Here is an 18,959-nt window from a genome sequence, read left to right as displayed (position 1 = left end):
ACTTTTTATGTTTTAAAGCTTATGCCTACTCGTGAGTGGATTTACTCTTTTTGTTTAAAGTTACTGTAATTTCAAGTAATTCAACATGGGAATGAAACATGTTTTAAATCAAGGCGAGTGTTTTTACCTAGAATTTTCACTAAAAATTATAGGCAAAAACACTCGGTACTTTTTGGTATCAAGTTATTCTCGTTATGACAATGTATCTAACTTTTATTTAAATCGCCAAGTTATTATATTACAAGTCTGATAAAACATATTGAAATTGAGAAGTGGTTGAAATTAATTTATCCAAAATAATTTTTTAAGAATAACAAAATATTTCGTAACGTTGTTTTTTACCATTTTAACAAATAAATTAATTTTAAAAATCAACAAGTAGAGAGAAAGAAAAATTCATTAAATTTTTGTATTCCATATTAAATAACGATTAAATCGAAAATTTAGCCAGATATTTTTTGGTAAAATTCCTGGCGAATCATTTTTTTCATTTGATGAAATAAATAAAAAATACCCGTGTCCGAAATTGTATTAAATTTTCTCTTTTTATATCGAGAAATACCTTATTAAATATTTGTTTTTACAAAAAATTATCGGTAAATAATTTATTTAGATATGTGATTTCTAAAAATATCATCTGCGTAATTTGCATTAAATCTTTTTATCAAATACTTGATATCAAAGGCACCAAACAGGAAAAAACGAAGCATGTTCTACGATTAATAAAATTTCCCAGAATATCAGAGAATCTCTTTAACTTGCAAGAGAATACAATAGATTATTAATTACTTCCATATTTCTAGATCTTTTTCTCCATTCTTTCATCCTTCTACTTCCACAAAGTATTGTTCCGTTTTGCCTCTTTGCAGTAGTTCCACAAATCATTTCCATTTGTGTTTACTGGTCATACTATTCTCGGAATAATTCCCATTTTTCCTTGTTGGCTAATAATTGTGCAGTTTCATTAAATGCTGTCTTTGATCTGATACTTGTTCTTACAAGTCTAGGGTAGAGGAAAATTTTTATCTTTATTTTCCCGGCAAAAACTTTTCAATTTCAATTTTATATGCATTGAACAGATTCTAAAGATTTTTGTTAGTTGAAAACTTTTGAAATATATGCAATTTTTATAAATGATTTAATTTTAATCTACATTTGACCTGATGATGGAATGATTATTCCGATATCTGTAGTCACAAAGTAGTGTTTTTGTAAGTTTTTAAAGTGGTATTACACAAAGTGAACGATGAATGATATGGAGATATTATCATATCACAAAGTTAACAATGCTTTTAACATACAAAAAAATATTTCTTTATATACCTAAACATATATTGTGTGTGTAAAGGAAATATAAAATATGTAATGATTTTTTAAATTTTTCAATTAATAAAGTGTTTTGCCGAGAAAATAAAGCACTATAAAGAAAAACCAGCATGGCGAAGTAACATCAGTTTAAATTTAATATGTGGAGTCTTTTAAAATATTTTTATTTTTTTTTAACTTATAACAGTCACTTAAGAATAAAGATTTTATAATGTGTGTGTGCCAATTTCTAATCACGAGGTAAACGGAAAAACATTTCTATTTTTTTATTTAATAAAGATTAAATAATACAATTTACATACATTTATACATATGGCAAACTTATCATTTTAATTTGCTGGGCGTCTACGAAAAAGAGACTGAGCTCTTGTGTTTGGTGAGGGACTTACACTTAAGGTTTATTGTTATATTTTTTATTTTCGTATTATTTCCCATATAAAATTGTTTTCATACTAACTTTACTTTGCTTGTAATTTCATGAATTTATGTCATTAAAATAGTGACAAGTAAAATTATTTTAAAAAACGTTTCATTTTTTAATACAGCAATATTTTTTTGATTTTCAGTTTCGACGTCCGCGGGCGTCAGTTTACCTCCGCCAAACTGTGGTCTTCCCCCGCTGGATTCGGTCCCAGGGCCTTCTTCAGGGCATCTGCAGCGCCCGCTCAACTCCTCATAGACGAAGTGAGAGCGACAGATGCCGGCGTCTACAGATGCCGCGTGGACTTCCGAAACTCACCCACCAGAAACCTCAAAGTCAACTTTACCGTCCTGAGTGAGTACCTTACCTAAAATAACATTGATTATTCTTCTTCTCATGCCACTCCTAGCAATTGGCGACCATCTCCTTAAACTCCACACGATCCTGGGCCAGCCTGATAACATAAATAACATACGGTGACAAGAACAATGACATTTCAACAAATAATATCAAACATTTGTAACGATAAAGGAATTGCGCAGTTCAATAAACGTTAGCTTTCGTCCACATCTCTTTTTAAATATGTGTTTTTTGCGATTTATTTATGTTACAAGTAGTTAGTTATTTTTCAAAAAAACCCTTCCATATGTTGTACGTTTTTTTAAGACTTTAAAAAAATATTCTACATTAATTTTACACAAATGGTGATACCCAAATTATCTTAATTTATTTTTATTTTTAGAAAATCATTACTAGTCATGCCCACAAAACGTTTTACACACTTGGTCGCTCAATTTTCAAGACGATTTTTTTTCCAACGAATGTTAATTTGTGAATTTCCATAGAAACCATTTTCAACGAGAAGGCTTTTTCTCGTTTATATTACATTTTACATAATGTAATGTTCCCTCAGGATATTAAAAAAAAGCGTTCTTATGCTTAAATACATTTGTTATCCGTGTCAATTTAGGGGCAGCTCTCATCGTACTTATTTGAAGAAGGCAGTTTGCTATTTCGTACCATTTTTAATATAAATCGAATGTTTTAAGATGCTAGAAGTATTTACATATTCATGGTACTATTTTTCTTTCATGTATTGATTTGGCAATATCTACTATTTACTCTGTGTCAATACTGTGTACTAGTCACTATGGTAATATCTATCCAGTTTTAAATAAGATTTACTTGGTAAGTAGCACTATTTTTTTAAATCTTTTATTTGGTGTTTAAAAATTATGTAGAATGCATCGAAACACAAGTCACAATAGATTTAAGAAAAAGCGATCACCAAGTAAAACTTCAATAAATATGGTATTTTTATTAAAGTATTTTAAATAAAGAAGTCAAGTCGTCATTTTTAATAAAGTATTTTAAATAAAGAAGTCAAGTCGTTTGGTTACCATGCAGGTGGTCCAGGGTTCGATTTTCAGTGAGGTCATGATAAATATACATTTTCATTATTTTATGTATTTAAAATTACCCTGGGCTGGTTATTCAAACCCCGGAATGATGACTTTCTCTTTAAATATTAAATGATCAAGTTTACACCGCTTCTGTTCAGTGCAGTACCCTAGGCATCATTAAATACTGATAAGGGTTAGTAAAATGTGTAAAAAGTGTCAATATTAAATATAATTCGCAACCTTATCGTAGGTAAACTTCCTTATCGCAACACAGGAGAGATGTATAAAAATATATCACATCTCAAGTCTCTTTGAAAACAACATATTTGTTTTCGAATTAAATTTGTTAATTGTACATACGCCCGCTTCGAAACTAACCCCCTGCTTAGTAACAATTTCCCTTTGCTTATTATCAGCTCTGTAGGTAGATTCATCTTAGCTGTAATAAAGTAATAATAATTCTACAACTTTAATTAACAGCCTCGAGTATTTCTCATACAAAGTTCGCCATAATAGCCAGGATTCGGCGTTGTAGCAAGGAGGCTTCCTACACCTACGCTCCTAAACAACTACCCCCTCTCATGAATAAGCTACCCACCCGTCAAGCGCTTACGGAACTAAAGCTTTCTTTTAGAGATCATGCATGCAAATGTATGCAATACAAATTTTCAAACAAATCATGTTTTACACACGTAATTTTGAAACCGATTTTTCTAAGTGATACTTTTTGGGCGGCGATTCGATAATCGATGACGATAATGTAGAGTGAAATCTTTAATGTATAATATTCCCTATGAGTAATTTCCATTACTCATCGGAAATGTTATACATTTGACTTATGTATTTAATATTCTTCAATTAATTAATTAATTAAAATGACTAAATAAAATTTTCATTTGGTAATAATAACCAAAATAAAATTTTACTTAGTTATTTTAATTTATTTTTTTATTTCAACATATTATATACAAAAGTCAAATGTATAAGGTGTATCTTAACATAAAGTTTCTGAACAAAGATTTAAATGTCGTGTCGGGTTATTAGTGTCTTATTGTGGTGGTTAGTGTCGCGGACTCTTAGGTCAGAGTTTCTCGGTTCGAACCCACTCTACCATAATTTGATACCTATTTCTAATAATGAGCCGCTTAGGCTCACAGAAATAGTATGAAATTGAAATATTTTTGTGAATTATATAATAATAATCTCTTATCCGCACCCCAATGGTGCATAGGGCACTGTGTCATATAAACCCAGTGTTATCTTGATTGTTTATGCATGAAGGAAAGGTGATCAGCCCTCCGCTTCAGGTACCAGTCCATGGTAATTTTAAATAAATATTGCAGTGAAAAAATCACTAATATTTATTTTACCCCTCTTGGGAATCGAACCCGGGACCTCCAGAACGGTAGCCGAGCGTGCTGACCAATACACTACAGAGGCGGACAATTTTTTTGTGAATTATTAAAATATAAATATTTCTCTTAAAAATAAAATGAAATACTATGAAAACAATGTTTTTAAATGTGATCTGTGATTGAAATGGAAACGAGTTCTATGATTCTTTAGACGCTTCAGATATAATAAGATTTACAATTCGATGTTGGCGTCAATATGCGAACATTAGCATAGCGTAAATAATTAGAGCCAAGCATACGCAATTAAGGAGTTAATAAAACACTAGTTATCATATTAGCAGTTGTTGTGTGAAGCTAAGCGTCGAAGGTTACACGTCGCGACGCTAGAATTATGCAAATACTCGGCGACATTACGAGCGCTGAGGAATTCGGCTCCCAGGTGACTTAATAAGGGATGGAGAAACTTGAGGAGGAAACCGCACGCGTGTGAACATGGGGAAAGATAAATTGTACCAAGTTAGAGCTTGCCTTGAAATATGTATCACAAACGTGGTAATTATAATAAATGAATAATAAAAACATACATAATGCCTTTATGCTTTTCTCAACTATAATACTCAAAATTATAATTATAATAGCATTTGTGTATTAATTTTTAAATCAAAAACTGATATTTAGAGTCTACTAAGTTTGTATTTTATTGTAAAAAACACATTAAAAAAATGTTTATAAATTAATTTTTAAATCAAACACAGATTTTTTGAGTCTACTAAGTTATATTTTATTAAAAACATATAAAAATTAATAATGTGGCAATTGTTTCCGCACAAATTATTGCTGCAAATGTTAAAACTATCTCTTATGCACCTAGAATTGTATAGCTACATAATACAACAAAGTATATTTAAAAAATCTGTGTTTGATTTAAAAATTAATTCATAAATTAAAATTGAGTTCTACAAATTAAACGGCAAATCAATAAATAAAATAAAAAATTACTTTTGTTTTTATATGTTTTTTACAATAAAACACAACTTTAGCAGACTCGAAAATTTATGTTTGATTTAACAATTAATACATAAATTAAAACGGCGTTCTACAAATTAAACGCTAAATCGATACAAAAATAATAATAATAATTAATCTAGGAAATAAACGATTATTTTTATGTTATTCGTTATGAATAACGAATATTTTTTTAATATTTTTTTGTATACTTTAATTAAAAGACAGTGACAATTCATGTATTCAGTAAAGTTTGGAATAATTTTTTTCTTCGTCATATATAAATTACATAAATACATATATATGAATAATAAAATCATTATTAATTTTATTGCTTCAAAAAGAACTTGGGAATTTAACAGTAAGCCGAAGCCTTACAACATTCATTCGCGCTCATATAATTTACTTACATCGTTAGACATATAATTTGAAATTTACATATCGCTCACTCCTTTCAAGAACGTCATAAATCAAAAAACTTGATTTTTCAGGATAACGTTTTTAAAGTTTAAAAATATAATACAATGTATTAAAAATAAATATCAAGCCACTTCTTGAACTTTTTACTGTGCGACAGATCTTTTTAGGTATAACCTGAAGGTTTTTTCTCCATTTGAAAAATATTTAGTTTATTTAAAAAAATAATTAAACAATACCTTTTCTTAAAAATGCAACACTTTCTACCCTGTAGCGGGTAAATATTAAGTTAAAAATATGCCGCTATTGCTGAGATATAGTACATTTTCTGGGCATTCCGAAAACACGCACAACTAAAAATTTACAATTTTTGATTTATGACGTTCTTCAAAGGAGTGAGCGTTATGCGTTATTTCACGTTTGGATAAGTTAGTTATATTAGGTAGTAAGTTGTCATATAGTACGCTGTTCACACTGTATGTGATTATAATCCAGGATTCGGACTTCACATACAATTGAAAGAGTTTCTGCTTAATCAAAAACTTCTTTCATCTCACAATAGATGTTTCTAGTGAAGTTACAGTAATTCAAGCACAATGTTTTGAAATTAAATAATATATATAGAATTTCCAGAAATTTGAGTAGTGTGGTTGTCATTCATGGGTAAATTTGGTGAATGTTACACGTGTGTAAAGGGATCACTTAAACCTGACTATGATGGTCGTAAGCCCCGTAAATGTCCATAGATATCCATATTTTTCTTCATTTATTAAGATGTTAAAAAATAATAGAAAAGAAGTACTTATATTTAAAATTTGTTGTACTTATATTTAAAATACAATAACATAAGCCAACCTTAAATTGTACATAAGTGTGTTTAATTTGACATGCGTTGGGAGTTGTAATTAGTGAGTATTGAGAATTACGCAACAAAATATGTACATCATATTACAACAAGGGTTGATGTGTTCATGTTGCTTTCCTTCCCTCGTTTAGGGTGATATTAATTTTAGATTCATAAAAGGTAACAGCCCTTCTGGCTTGTACTGAAATATTAACGCAGATTCTTCAATTAGGACACCAAATCTTTAATCAAAACGAGAGATCCTTTGAGATATTTCGTATCGCATTACCGAATCCTTCTTAGGAACGAAATATTAATATACCTACGAATACCTTTTCTAGATTATATCTTTTTAACCTCCTTAGCGCAATGGGTAACCCAGTGTACATTTACAATGTCATCACTTATTTATCCAATATTTTTTTCCGATGTAAAATACCTTCCATTTATTTATGTATTAACAAAAAAATTCAGCCTAAAAATGGCTTACTAGGACTTTATCGTATCTTGACTGCTAAACCAGCTTTGTTGGTAAAGTTTTCGTCAATTTGAGAATATATTTAATATTTGCATTCATTTGTTTTTATGTATATATATATATATATATATATATATATAAATATATATATATATATATATATATATATATATATATATATATATATATATATATATATATATATATATATATATGTGTGTGTATATATATATATATATATATATATATATATATATATATATATATATATATATATATATATATATATATTTATAAATATATATATATATATATATATTTATAAATATATATATATATATATATATATATATATATATATATATATATATATATATATATATATATATATATATATATATATATATGTATGTATATATATATATGTGTGTGTGTGTGTGTGTTTTTGTGAGTGTTTGAGTGTATTGATAATACGAAAACAAATCTAAAATTATCATATTATATTTGCTGGTCTACCGTACAACAAAAGGATTCGATCCCAATTAGTATTAAACGCTGCAGCAAGGTAAACTTTTGAAACTCTAAATTCAGTCACACTCTCCACTGCTTCACGAACTACGCTATTATTCTTCACCGGAAGGCTAGAATACAAACTCTTCCTGCTATGTTTGAATAAATGCATGATACGACTTCAGAGTATCTGAAAAATCAGCTGCAGTAACTGCCGAGGATAAAGTTGTATTAAACGCTCGCAAATGCACTAATTTTTGAGCTTGCCTTTCCTAGCGTGGTAGGTTCGATGATCTGGAATGGTCTTTTTGCAGTTAAAAACTGAAAGGCTTAAAGAAAAACTTAAAGGCTGATAGACTGAAATAATCTTATAAAGGAACTAGAAATTCATTTCCAATATTTTGAAAATGTCCAAATACTTGTTCACAAATCTGGATTATCTCCAATAGGAATGAATTATTTTTCATGTACAACTTTTCGAAATTGGATCATTTATGTAAAACTTTCAAGAATTTCAGTAATATGGTTGTCAATTATGGGTAGAATTAGTGAATGGTACACGATTGTAAATTAATCACTGAAACCAGCACATGACAGTCGTAAGCCCCGTAAATTCCCTGACTTCCTCCATATTATTCTTCATCTATATATGTTGAGAAATCTAAAAATAATACGAAAAATTCATTTGTAAGCAAAATTTATATTAACGCATCCATTTATACCAAAATAAATAAAAATGATTAATATATTGTTTCTTCTTCTTCTTTGTATATTATGTCGGGTCCCACCGACGTTGACTATCACTTGTGAGAAAGTTTTCCTATTTTGGGCAGTCCAAAACAGCTCCTGAAAGTTCCGCACTCCTGTCCACTCACTATATTGTCTCTATATTGCTATGCAAACATATTAACCTCTCAACAATTATATAAAAGATTGGGTATTTAGGAGTTGGATACGTGTTTGGGCTTACGTCCTGTTATAGACTAGTTTTATATCTTTATACACGTATAATATTTACCGTTCTATGATTGATAACCACAATACTCAAATTTCAGTTGTTTATACTCGTACATATACATATATACTTTCATTTTGATATGTGAGGTCTCGGCACCATCTATTGTTGAGTTCAACAAGTTTTTTCATTCCTCTGCATGAAATGTGAGTAAAATTCTTTTCGAATTATTTTACATACTAGGAGACGCTTGAAAACACGATTTCCCATTTTTATTCAACTTATTGAATTTCATTCACAATATTTTTAATGCTTCCAATTTTTTTCCAAACATATATCTTATTTTCTTTTACTTATGAGGTCTCTGTATTAACATCTCAACAAAGCGGACTTCCTTACTTATTCTCATGTAAAAAAATCCTTATTTTTTAGTACCTTATAATACCACACATATTTTTAACACCAATTCCCAATTGCCATATATTACAAACATAGATCAAAGAACAAATCTCTGGTCTACAATTCACATTCTGGCGTTTCCTATTATTTTTTGACAATTTTTCAAGAGTAAAGCAAACTTCCTTACGAGTTATGGAAATGAAAAAAGTAATTCGTAATAAAAATAATGTACGGTTTAATATTTTACGTCGAATGGCAAAAAGAAGAAAAAATAACTTTCTTTTTTACACAATTTCATGTTTAAAAAATTTCATTATGAATAATAATGCTTTAATAATAATTATTTCGACAAAAAACAATATTTATAAAGGTTATATGAGGGATTATTATGTAAAAAATTTTAAGGTCTGATTAAAAGTACAGATTAGGGGATGAAAAAATCTACCCTCATGAATGGCGTAGGAAGGTACTTCAGGAAGGGTTTAATGTTTTTAGATTAACGAAGTTATTAAAAACACTCAAATCTTAATTAAAAATTAACCTACAGCTTTTGTCATATAAATTGTTCAAAGTGTTTCAAATTCAGTTGGTATTAAATTTCTGTATGAGGTTGAAACTAAACATATAGAACCTGAAAAAATATCATATTTTAGGTAATCATTTTATCTTTTATACGATAACACCTGACTTTTCTAATAAAATCCATCAATTGATTAAAACGTTCTTACTTAATGACTAACCAACATGCTGCTTCTCCGCAGGGGCAAGCAGAGAAAAAATAACACTAGGTACACCAATCCGTATTTGCAAAAATCTTCGCCTCTTCCATATTCATCTCCTTATACATAGCCGCTGATTAATTCGACTCCTAACTTAATCGCTTGAAAGAATTCAAAATACATGATCATACCAAGTTCTTTTCGAATTTCATCCGCTTCTATTACCAAACAAATTTACCTTATAAATTTGTTCTTTCTTTCTTCTCTCATTCGATTCACATGCCCAAACCATTTCAACACACCTTTCTTAATTTTATAGATAATGCTTATTTCAGCCTTGCTTTCTTTCTTTATACAACCATTCGAATATACATATATCAAACAACGTTTTACCGCACATCTGAGAGATCGCATTTTGACTGCATTCGGTCTATTTTCAGCCTTCTTTTGCCTACTCCATACTTCACTTCTATACATTAGGGTTGAAACCAGAACTCCATTGTGTATAGCCAGTTATATTATATTAGTATAATAACTTTACATTTTTTCAAGAATCAACTATTTCCCTAGAATTGATATTTTGCATATATTGAAGTAAAAATATTTCGTACATTGCATGACTTTTGTAATCGTTTGTGATTTGTCATATAAAATAAAATGTTCCTTCGTTTACTGAATATTTTTTCCATGGAAAATGTTTATTTGAACAGAAACTTTTTTATTTTATTTAATAAGGTAACATTTGTTATGATTTGATTTCATTAATTTTCTTGACATTATGTCATTGATAATCTTCAAATCTGTTACGATGTTTTCTCCAATAAAGAGACTTAGCTCTTGTGCTTGAGAGACTTAGATATATTATTTATTATTTATTTTTGTGAGTGATTTATATTTTTTATTAATATGTAAATGTACATGGCATTTTATTTATTTTCAAGCATTTTCATGCCTTCAACTTTTATGTATGAATAAAGTTTAATTTAAATTATAAATTATGAGACAAATGTTGTTGGCAATGAAAGCAGAGGAAGACCAAGGATAATTTAGTATGATCAAGTATTTCAAATACTTGAAAGTGATCAGTAGTAGTCAAAAATATTCACCATCTCAGATAATTTTGTTTTTCAGAATTGAAGATTTTTTTACTGTCGAAAAAATGAAGATAGGTAATTAATTAACAGGTCATATTATAAGCTTAAATAATAAAAATGAAAATGATATTTTCTGTCGTTTCTCATGTACGTGATTAAAATTTAGGATTCGGATACACATACTATTAAAAGAGTTTCTGCTCAATAAAAAGCTTCTTTTCATCTCACTTAAAGATATCTCTAGTAAAATTCTAGTGATTCAAGAACGATGTTTAAAAATTGGTTCATATGGTATATATAAAACTTCCAAAAATTTGAGTAGTGTGACGGTTGTCAGCCCCGTAAATGCCCAGACTTTCATATTCTTCTTCATCTTTGATAAGGTGTCAATAAATAATATGAAAATTACTCCTATAATTGGAGATAGGCCATTTGTGAACAAGTGTTTGGACACACTCAAAACGTTATAAATATTTATTTGATTTTGATATTTTTATATAGATCAAGAATAATATGGGTATTTACAGAATTTAAAACCTGTAATAGGCTATTTCAGTAAACACTTTAATATGTGTAAATTGAAAAAAATGGGCATATGAATCAAATGACGGAAGAAAGAACAGTAAAACAACCATGTGACCAAATGCGGATGGTAATAGAAGCAAAGAAAGACAGAAAAAAATTTGATCAGGAATTTTAATTACTTGAAAGTTGTTAGTAATGGTCAAAAATATTCACAATCTCTTTAAATTTTGTTTCGAGAATTAAAGATTTTTTAAATAGATTCAACCCCAACTCCTTTCCACGTACAGGAAACATTTTGTTCGATCATCCCGACTCCTGAAACATCCCTTTACTTTCAGCTTTCAGTACGTGACAACACCCTCTCTCGCGAGGCTTTGATGCACGCCATTGCTATTATCACTTTGCCTTTGTCGCGGCATACTTTAATGAAATTATTTCAACTACAAGAAACAATGTTACCAGCAGAGTTGTACGAAAATTCATGGAACTTTTATTCCATCGTCACTAAGTATCACCAAATGGGCCTGTTTTGAGGATATTATTTTTAATGTATTTTTTACATTTTGAGATCTCAATTTTGTAGACAAAAATATTATTAAAATCTTGATATTTGCTAGGTTTACCTGTTTGACATCTCAATATCAATAAAAAAGAATATAGAAGTCTAGATATTTACAGGGCTCGTGACCTGTAATAGTCTGGTTGAGTGATCACTTTACACACGTTCAACATTCACCATTCTACCCATGATTGACAACCACACAGCTTAAAAATTTGGAACTCCTAGATATATGATCAATCTCATGATACAGTTCATATTTGTTAACAAAAGCCATTTATGCTATAAATTTTCATTTTTTTTTTAAATATTTCGGGTGGACCGGTACCTGAAACGCAGGTTTGATCGCTATTTCATCATGTCAATAACGATTAACATAACAAACAAAGCATCAATAAAATTCAGTGCCCAATGCACCATGAGTTACGGATAAGGGTTAAAAGATGAATCATGTAGGGTAAAACAAAGATTGAAAAAAAAATATCCATTACAAAATTGATTCGTATATTTTTTTTAAACAAAATACTTGTATTTGTATTTTAGGAAATATCGTTAAACACATTTTTAGAAATATTTTTAAATTAATTTCCTCGAGTGGCCAGACATACTTCTAATGAAAAAATGACCTCATTTACCTTTTACGTCATGGAAAATTCGCAAGACTACAATATCTTAAAAGCCTCCTTTTAAATCCTGGCGATTACAGTCCCTCTTAATGAGTGTCCGGAGACTTGTTTAGTTCGAATGTTACTGGAGATTTTGTTTATATATTACTTTCTATCACTTTAAATACAAAACATTTATATCTGTGTGCTTAATGATTTCTTATTCAAGCTAATTGCTGTGTATTTTGATGAAAATTATATTTGCATTCTTTTGATGTATGTCTGGTACATCAAACTACAACTTTACAACTGGTCTGGCTTATTTAAATTCCACACTATGTATTTTCTAATTATTTGAAGCGTTTTTTCTTTCAATTTTTTATTTAAATCATGTGGGAGTTGAACTTTAAATATCAGATACACCTTTAAAAAATACAAAAATTTCTTAATTTACTTTTTAATATGGACATTACAAACATCGTACAATGATTTAGATATTAAAGATATATTAATTTTTTCAGCAAATACTTTATTTATACAAAAATATTATTAACATTTATTTTATTTTTAAAAAGCTGTAATGACTGTGCTGTTATGGCTCAATTTTATTAAATAAAAATGTACTTTTAATATAACTTACACACTTTGGTGGTGATATTACCCTCTTTACTTGTATGCGGTTCACAAAGCTGCCACCGGTCATCAGTGCAACGCCTCCGCTATCAAGTTATCGAGAGCGGAATTGGGTGTCAGCTCTGGTTTGGGAGATATGCAGCTCTAGGATGAAATCTGAAACGTACTAGATGATGATAGCACCGACCAGAACGTGCTACGAATACATGCAGCACTCAAGAGCTACTATCGGCCCGCTCTGCTAGTCTTGTGGGATACCAGACAATATGTTCGAAGGCCACATTAAGTGCGATAAAAACTCTTGTAATTTTAAAAAGTTTTCAATAATGAATACATGTAACAATAATTTTAAAATTGTCTCAACTTGATTTGAAACATTTTGTTTTTGAATTACCTAACGTCCAAGTGACTCTGAAATCTAGCTACGGCTTATGCAACACCATTTATCATGTCCCTACTCAGGCTTCAATTTTATAAGTTTCATAACCTATGCCTACTCGTGAATGGTTTCACTCTTTATGTTTAAAGTTACTATAATTTCACGTAGCTCATGAGTGAAAATTCAAGGCAAATACACTCGCATTGATTTGAAACATGTTTCATTATTCTCTTTTTAATGAAAGAAAATGAAAGTCTAGCATCCCAGGGATTATGACCTGGCATTTGGCTGGCTTACGCGATTACTTTATACTTTTGTATAACGTTCACCATTCTGCCGATTATTAAACATCCATACTGCAATAATTCAGCATAATAAATAAATTTATTCGTATTAAAGCCAGCTAATTAATTTCTTAAAATAATTATCAAAATATCAATTATTGCTAAAAAAAACCATCAGAGGATGACAAAACTTTTTTTTTTGACATACATACAAATTATATGCATAATATTATATGTAAAATTAACTTTCCTTAATTAAATTATTGTTGAATTTATCCATACACACTCATTTATAATACAAATTATTATAAATGTTTTGTAACTTACATAAATTATTTTTGAATTTATTCATACATACCCATTAATAACATACAAAATTATTAATGCATTATTATTCACTCTTATAATTATTGTATTTATTCATACTTTTTTTTAATTTATTATTTTATATTTATTTTTTATAATTGTATATATTAATACCAAGTAATTAATTACATGCATACTTATTAATACATTAATACATTCTCTTAATATCGATGAATTTCTCATACAAATTCATTTACCTTTCCAGGAGTATGGCCGTACATGTACGGCAATTCCAAATTATCTTCAAGGAGTATGGCCGTACATGTACGGCCGATACAAAACATGATTTATGGCATGATTTATATCAAAACATGTTTAAAACACAACTTACGTCAAAATTATCGATGCTTCGATAAATCATGTTTACTGGTATATAAAAAAAAATATTTAAGAAAATACATTGCTTTTAGCATCGACTATGAAATGAAAATATAAAAAGTAAAAAAAAAATGCAAAAAAAAACTGACTTACAGTTTTGTCCGCAGAATCTTACTCCCAGACAGGTTAATAATACACATATTTTTTAATGCATCACATTAATAAATATGCGTTATGCTCACTTTAATTGTTGTTGAATTTATTTGTATGCATTATTACACAGTTCTTCAATTCTCGTATAATTTATTTAAAGATATTGATAAATTTCGGAATTCCGCACAGCCTCTGATATTCCCACGCCAAGGTGTTGCATCTCAATAGACTTAGGTCATGTGATAGCCAACATCCATTACATCCACAATAGGAGGGTGGTAGTGGGGGTGGCTGTGGAGAGATCTGTTTCTCATTATCAAATAACAGGCACTGAAATAGGATCTCGTTCAACGCTGAATCGATTGAGAGACATATTTCCAAATAATCAAAAGCACATCTTTATTTCGTCTGCTCAATTGAAAATACTTTGGAAAAAAAAAACATTTAATTTTTTGACATCTCAAGATAGATGAAGAAGAATATGGAAGTCTGGGCATTTACGGGGCTTACGACCATTTATCTTTCTTTTTCATGTTTGTTGAAATGTCAACAAAAAAACAAATTCCTATAATTGGAGATAATCCAGATTTGCGAACAAGTATTTGGACACACTCAAAAATGTTGTTAATGAAATTCATCGTTTAAATCGAGGTATCGAATACCTTTGCCTAGATTTATGTATTATACCACCAGTGGTCAAGTTTATGGCAGTATAAATGGTTGATTTGAAAAGCTTGAGGTTCCACCCCTTCCAGTTTTGGAGAAAAAGTAAGATTTCATTATAGAAAAAAATCAAGAGGTCTCAAAAAAGTTCGTTATGAAATTTTGAAAAAAAGTAAGGCCTCAGTGAATTTATTTATTTTTCTTTTATTTTCGTTGAACATAGTCATAGCAGTGACCCCTATTTTTTTTACCTCTGCAAGATTTTTCTTCTCTAATTAATTCGTAAAATGCCTATACTTAAAATAAAACTTAATAATTACTTTTTCAACTTTTTTTTATATACTTAAAATGAGAAATTATATTATCTCATCATATTATTTGAAATATAAATATAAATAATACAACATGTTACATATTATGTACAAATTGGCTAAAGTAATTTAAAGGGGGGAAAAAACACATTTTATTTTAAGTGTATCCAGTAATTACTTAAAATAAATCTATTTTACAAAGATGAATTTGATTAACTTATCGATTTTAACCCCAAGAATTTTTAAATTGATTTATAAAAATTAGGAATTCTAATCCAAATCCCTGATTGTTCATTTTCACTTGTGTATTTAAATCCTTTATTTTCTTTGTTTGAAAACTAGTTTCCGGCGAGAATCAAATATTTAATTGTAATTATGCAACTCAAATGGGTGTGGTTCGTGTCTAATAGACCATCCTTTCACCTCTATGCTAAGTGTACATCAAAAATTCACTTGGAATAATTAAATTACCCAGCACTTTGGATAAGACGTCTACTCCTGTCGATTTGTATACAGGCAATCTGCATAGCATTTCTACACCTTTAAATTATTCAGTAGGCAAACGGTGTGGAACGCTTGCGCCTTGAGTTTTATGCAAAAGTTATAGAGGCAGCTAATTCATTTAAAACACTATCTCCTTTTTTTTAATACACGTTCATTTCAATGAAGCATCCTTCGGGATATAGTATACATTTTGAAATATTCAATTAAAATAAATAAGCCAATAAAAGTGACACATAAAAAATGTTTTATTATGTCACACGTAATCGAGAGTATTGTTTCATCTTCGAATTGACGAGGTGTTAGTTCGATCAGAATTATATACATTATCTCCAAATTCGTGAATTTGGGGAGCAGAATATGTGAAATGGGATGCAAATGATGTGGGTCTGAGGGTGAAAAATATTACTTCATTAACGTATCAGAAAACCAAAGCAGTGATAGGTACTAAACAAAGAAGATAGAGAATATGTTTAGTAAGTGATTTTGTATACCGAATTAGTGAGTTTCAAAAGGAAACATACAAAAATGTTATCTTGTTTACAATAGATTGTAAATCAGTTTTAGAAAGAAATAAAATAAAATCTTCAGAAAATATGTTTTTGTATATTCTACTAGTTATAAACCTCTTCAATAAATCAATCCGTGTAGTCAGAAAAAAACAGGTAAAAGTGAATGTATTTTTAGTAATAAAAATTCCAATTTTTCATTCCAACATAAAAATAGCTTTCGTAAAATGTAGCTCTGGATACGCTTGAGTATAAAATAATGGGTCAGTAAACCAGAAATTTCAATACCAAAAATATTTAATCAATTCAATCTAAAGCAATTTTTTTTTATAAATTCAATTTGAGTCTTTCAAGTTGAATTTGTGTTGCACAAAAATCATTTTAATATACCTCAAGCAGTTAAAAAATGTGGAGAAATACATGTAAACTACGTGACACGATAAATAAGCTCAAAGTTTATTTATTGAAATTGAGGAAGGAAGAAATAAGAAAATGGAGGAAGTGGAACACTCCAAGAGTGTTGTTATCTGGGTGTATGCGTGATTTGTGATTCCATTAATTATGATTGTGGAAGTCTATTGGCATTTCACGATATGGAAGTGATTGATGAGAAAAGTTTTGCAGGTAAAGGCAAAGGTCTAATTATAAAGCTTTTTACGTTCTCATTAGGGGCTAAAAATGAAAACATAACAAGGATTAATTGCGCCTTAAATTTCTGAGTGAGATTAACGATACTGAATCCGATGTTTATTTTGAAAATTTTGCCTCTTTATATTTGAAATAATATTTTTTCCATAGATACATTGATAGAAAAATATATATTGCACTACCAAATAAAAATATCCTGGGTAAATTTTCTTTAGGGGTCAACGCAAAAAGAGTTACTGTAGACAGCTTTACAACAATGGTTCTTAAAGTGTACTCCATCCAAAGACCTCAAAGGCTCCATCCAAAACCCTTTCTTCTTTTTATTTTCCTTCATTTTTTTTTAAATAAAACCGCTGGTTTTCAGAAACGGATTTTTTTTTAAGAATTTCAATTGAAATGTCTAAGCATTTAAAGGGCTTACTACTTATCAATGAATGCTTGATGTGAATATTTTTTACACCATTCCGTTCAAGATCGAGAAATTTTTCAATTTCATATTATTTCCATGAACCTAAACGGCTCATTATTAGAAATAGGTATCGAATTGTGGTAGAGTGGATTCAATTTAGAAATAACTCCTAAGTTAGAGATAACCTAGAATTGTGGACAAGTGCTAAGACATACTCAAAATGTTGTTGATACGATTAAATTCAATTTTTTGTTGTTGAAAATTTCAGGTTGTTCTTTGATTTGAGCTTTCGAAAGTTCCACCCTGTTTATAAAACTATTTTCATTGTTAAAAGTTTACTCTATTTCTCACCCCACTGCACCCTTAACATAATTATTTATGGATTGTAAAACGCCACATTGGCCCTAATGAAGCAATAGCCGTATTATTTACAGTTTGTTTTACTACGTCAAGTCGAGAATTAACATATCTAGAATCGCGTATATAAAACAAATATTAACATTTCACTGGGTAACTTAACGTGTTGGATGAAATTAAATTCTTAACTGTATTAACAACTATTAAGGCTGTGTATAATAACACGCCATGGAAATCGTTCAAACCGCGTAATATTTAGGGGTAAGGGATGCGTGGCGAAAAGGGAAGGGGAAACATTAGGACATGGGGTGGCAACCAAGAGCTTTCTTACAATACCCCTAAATACAGATTTTCACCCGAACCGTATAATATGACTCAAATATAAACCCGATTTAGGAAGAAAGTTTAAATAAATATTAAAAAGACATTCACATTCACGTGATATGTACTCCAATTTTTAAATTTAATGGTAGGCAAATATGAAACATTTGTATATTAAATGGTCTCAGAATTTGTATTTTATAAGAATTTAAAAAATATATTTTAATCGAAATTAATTACCGGGCAAAAGTGATATAAAATTTAGAATTTGTGTAGGGTTGTGGTCTCGTGGTTAGCGTCGTGGACTTTTGAGTCAGAGTTTCTCAGTTCGAATCCACTCTACCACAATTTGATACCTATTTCTAATAATGAGCCGTTAAGGTTTATAGAAATAATATAAAATTGAAATATTTCTGTAAATTATAAGAAAAATAAATATTTTTTTTAGATTTTTCGTGGGCAAATTAAGACTACGATATTCACTGCGTTATC

At 29.3% G+C, this 18,959-nt stretch overlaps 1 protein-coding gene across 1 annotated transcript in view; it reads left to right on the top strand.

The window, feature by feature from the left end:
* LOC148300784 (uncharacterized) overlaps nt 1-13,396 on the top strand; it is a 491,440-nt gene extending 478,044 nt beyond the window's left edge. Inside the window, exons 4-5 of the mRNA XM_088274309.1 lie at nt 1,893-2,101; nt 13,305-13,396. Coding sequence (XP_088130435.1) covers nt 1,893-2,101; nt 13,305-13,396 — 301 coding nt within the window. The remainder of the gene's footprint in view (nt 1-1,892; nt 2,102-13,304) is intronic.
* Nucleotides 13,397-18,959: the final 5,563 nt, after the last annotated feature.

Source organism: Brachycentrus maculatus, unplaced genomic scaffold (assembly GCF_059751285.1).
Source record: "Brachycentrus maculatus isolate JH-2025_06_01 unplaced genomic scaffold, ASM5975128v1 h1tg000656l, whole genome shotgun sequence".
Lineage (NCBI taxonomy): Eukaryota > Metazoa > Arthropoda > Insecta > Trichoptera > Brachycentridae > Brachycentrus > Brachycentrus maculatus.
This window is presented reverse-complemented; position numbering and strand designations above follow the sequence as displayed.